Source organism: Panonychus citri, unplaced genomic scaffold (assembly GCF_014898815.1).
Source record: "Panonychus citri isolate SS breed McGregor unplaced genomic scaffold, ASM1489881v1 Contig00096, whole genome shotgun sequence".
Lineage (NCBI taxonomy): Eukaryota > Metazoa > Arthropoda > Arachnida > Trombidiformes > Tetranychidae > Panonychus > Panonychus citri.
Window position 1 is genome coordinate 272,064 of NW_026515501.1, and position 4,147 is coordinate 276,210.

The 4,147-nt window shown below is 34.3% G+C and overlaps 1 protein-coding gene across 1 annotated transcript; it reads right to left on the reverse strand.

Moving 5' to 3' along the window:
- Positions 1-371: 371 nt before the first annotated feature.
- Positions 372-4,147, reverse strand: LOC128388304 (toll-like receptor 6). The gene is made up of 2 exons (XM_053347696.1): positions 3,542-4,147; positions 372-3,491 (listed from the first exon to the last, which is right to left on the reverse strand). The coding sequence occupies exons 1-2, from the start codon at positions 3,848-3,850 to the stop codon at positions 861-863; spliced, it is 2,940 nt and encodes a 979-aa protein (XP_053203671.1). The 5' UTR covers positions 3,851-4,147; the 3' UTR covers positions 372-860.

Sequence of the window (4,147 nt, forward strand, 5' to 3'; positions counted from 1 at the left end):
ATCGTGTGAGCATCTTAAGAGAGAGAGAGGGACCTTCTTTTGTTTGATGTCTTTTTGGTGGTGGTAGTGGTGGTGGTTTTTTTTTCTTTTCTCCAGGAGAAAACGATTAGACGGCTTGTAGAAGATCTGGAGACCAGATATTATTGATGAGGACCTGTGATGGTTATCAGATTTTCTTCTGGCTTCTTTTTCCTTTTAGCTTTTCTTTCATCTCCTTCTTGTGAAAGAGACACATTTTTGTCTGATGTTCCTTTTTGCTCTTTTTTTCTCCATACAATCTGGTTTTTTTTTCTGTTGATGTTGTTGTGAAATTGATGATGGTGATGATGATATTGGAAAAGAAGGTATCTCCTCCAGTCAGACTTTTTTCCTAATCTTGGTGATTGAGAGATAAATTAAAGGAGGTGAGAGATGCACAGCACAAGTGATTGAAAATCCTCTGAACTTGAAACTTGAGTCTACATGAAGACTGTGGACTGATGAGCTTGAAACAACAGTAGATGATATTTTCTCCATTAACATGAGATTGTATGAACTGGAAATTAATATAAACTATTTTGATCTTTTGAAGATAAATTTCAATGGATATAAAAAACACTCTTTGTACGTCTTGTTGATGAAAAAATAGCCATCCAATCGGTATGTAGATTTAGAGTTTTCTTTGTTTACAACTCATGTTAACAGAAAATACATCATTCGGCTTATCGTTTATCTGCACAAAAGTTATTTCATGACCAAATTTCGAGCTCCTTCTGATTCTTTTGCTGTATTGATGTGATCATTTTTGTTCTGGTTATTTACACGATTATTTACACTCTTATTTATATTATATAATTGTATGAACTTGACTTAGAAAAATCTCAACATTTTCTCCATTCGTTTCTCACATTTCGAAGATCATCGTTGAAAACACTTCCTCTTGTGGTGTGGATGAGTGAATGAGTATGTGCAAGTGGATTAAGATGTTTGTGTATTGTTTCAGGACTTGCATGATGAGCCCTAGAGCTTTCACCCTTGAAGAAGAAGTTAATTATGAGAATCACAATGAAAATGACAACAATTATAACCAAAAGTGCTCCACTGATAACAAATATCGGGACAAAGTTTTCAACTTGGAACCTTTGAGCTAACATCTTACGTGCTGAAAGATTGGTGCACGATGAGATGTTAAATTTGGGCAGTAATGGAATACCTGAAGTTTCATTATAATAACATTCCATGTACCTGGCATCGGAAATAAGATGAACCTTTGAATGAACCCAATCAAGAGCGGGCTCAATATAGTGACACTCACATGACCATGGATTTGCGGCCATTTTAATGGTCATCAGGTGTGAATTAAGATTGAAATTCCAGATTTCAAAATCAACGATGTAATTGTGATCAATGTGGAGAATTTGTAATAAAGTCAAGGCAGCAAAGGTATTGTTGGCAATAGTTGAGATTCGATTATGATCAAGGTATAATTCTGTTAAATTAACAAGGCGTTCAAATTCATATCCATGGAGGGTAATTAGCCGATTGTGAGATAAGTTCAAAACCTCAAGGGCTATGAGGCCATTGAAGGTGCGGTTGTTGATGGTGTAGATGTTACTATTGTTTAGGTGGAGGATTTTCATATATTTACGGCCAATAAAGGTGTGGCTAGAGAGAGATGGAATGTCATTACCGTCTAGGTGAAGCTCAGTTGCATCCATTGGTATCCTTGGTGGTACCACTGTATGACCATTGGCACTACAATCAACACTATTGGTATTCCAAGCTTGATCGTAGTAACAAACACAATTTTCTGGACACATCATTTCACAGTCACAAGCATCAAAATCACAACAATGGCATAAAGCAAAACAATGGCTCTTATAAGTACACAAGAAATTTGATGAATCAGCTTGAACTAATGGCATGGGAGATACTTTCTTCTTGAAAGCAAAGTCACACATTATATGATTAACATCAACAATTTTAGGATATTGTCGAGATTCATCTGTGGTGATCATCTTTTGTAACCATTCAATGTTACAATCACACCTGAATGGATTTTTCGATATATTAAATTCAGGTAATGGTCGACGTAAAGCGACTTTACTTAAACGTAGAGCATTTTGATGTAAAGTGTTAAGTCGATTACTGGTTAGATCAACTCGAGTTAAATTTTGTTTACCCAAAAAGGTTGATGGGTCGATACGGTTGATTAAATTATTATTAAGTAAGATCACTTCAATACCATTGGGTAAAGATGCTTTGGAAAGGTGAGTTATCTTATTAAAAGATGCATCAAGAGTTTTTAAACGAAGTGACGATTGAAGTTCATAGAGATTTTCTAAACTGTCAATTAGATTATCGTGTATATCTAACCACTGTAAACCATAAGGAACGTGAGCATAATCAAACCAGGCAATCTTGTTTGCTGATATGTTGAGCATCAGTAAATCTCTTAAACCATTGAAAAGTTCATTTATATTGGATAAACTATTTGAATCAAGACGAAGTACATGAAGATCTGGAACATCGATGAATGTAGACTCTTCTATCGCTTCAATTCGATTAGCGGCCAAATTGATGATCCGTAGAAAAGGTAGATCGGCAAAAACACCACGTGAAAGGTTACCAATTTGATTACCTTCCAAATCAAGACTGTACAGTTGAGCATTACCTTGATATGATGCGTTACCAATTTCACTTATTGAATTATAAGATAAATCTAAATTTCGTAATGAGTGTGTCCATAACATGGCTCCTGGAACAGTTTTCTTTAACCAATTGTGAGATAAATTAAGATCCATTAAGCTTGTTAGATTACGAAATATTTCATTATGAATTTGTTCAATTCGATTATGGTCAAGATGTAAACTTGGTAGCTTTTTGAGACCAGTAAAACATTCTGCTGAGTCCAATTTGTTTAGATGATTATAACTAAGGACTAGTTGTTGAAGATTATTTAAAGATGAGAATGCATTATCAGCAATACTTTCAATCTTATTGTGATGGAGATATAAAGCTTCAAGGCGGGTTTGAGCTCTAAAGGTTGTTGAATCAATCTTATTTAATTGATTGTAACTTAAATCAAGAGTCACTAAAGAGGTAAGATCAGCAAAAGTGTCAACATTAATCCAATTGTTGGCTATCTCATTGTGGCTCATATTAAGTATATGAATCCATTGGAGTCCATTGAATTGAAGTGGTGGTAATACAGAAATACTGTTATTTTGAAGGTATAATTCACGAAGTGAACTTTTAATTGGGGTAAAAAATCCTGGTGGAAGGGCAACAAGCTCGTTATTGGACAGATCAAGTAAGGCTAATTCACTGAGTCCATTAAGAGAAGATTCTTCTGCTCGTGAGATACGATTATTATTAAGCCGAAGAACCTTAAGATGTGTCAAGGTAGAAAAGCCTCGATCAGTTAAAACTTTGAGACGATTGTAAGATAAATCCAATTGGCTTGTAGAATTAACTGAACAATGGGACCAACTAGAGTTTTGACCACTACCATTATTATTATTATTATTGTTATTGTTTTAGATGAAGATGAAGATGAACGTTTAACAGAAGATGAAAATCCAATGGATACTACATCGGTGAACAAATTATTGGAAAGATTGATGACAGCTAAGTTGGAAAGTTGGCAGAAAAGCTCATCAGGAACAGAAGACATCCCATTGAAAGAAAGATCAATACTTTCCAATGGTCGATTACCATCTTGAATCAGCTCGGAAGATGGAGATAAAGATGATGGTAAAATAGATGATGAAGATGATGAATAACAATCAACAACTTTAACAACAATTAATCCAAGATTGTTGGTCCAAAAGAGTAATAACAACAATAGTAAATAGTTAATGGATTGCATGGTACATAATATTATAAAAATCTATTCACTCTCTTCTAGTTTCAAGTTAGTTATTATCATGGTGTCCATTTGAAAACAAAAAGAAAAGAAAACACAAAAATTTAGATCACCGAAAAGAGAAAATCACCAAATGGATACAATGGACACTTTTAACATCACATCACCTTTTAGTTAAAAAGTCTAAACACTGTGTATATTTTCATTTTCAACTACACTGAGAGAGAGAGAGAATGGAACACAAAAAATGACGCAAAGTATAAAGAGTCAAGACCAAAACTAAACTTGAAAAACGAGAAA

Excerpts from the sequence above, each read along its gene's own strand:
- LOC128388304 (XM_053347696.1), bottom strand. The coding sequence starts at position 3,850 with ATGCAATCCATTAACTATTTACTATTGTTGTTATTACTCTTTTGGACC. Across the intron at positions 3,492-3,541 it reads GATTTTCATCTTCTGTTAAA|GGTAGTGGTCAAAACTCTAG; the intron begins CGTTCATCTTCA and ends AATAATAATAAT.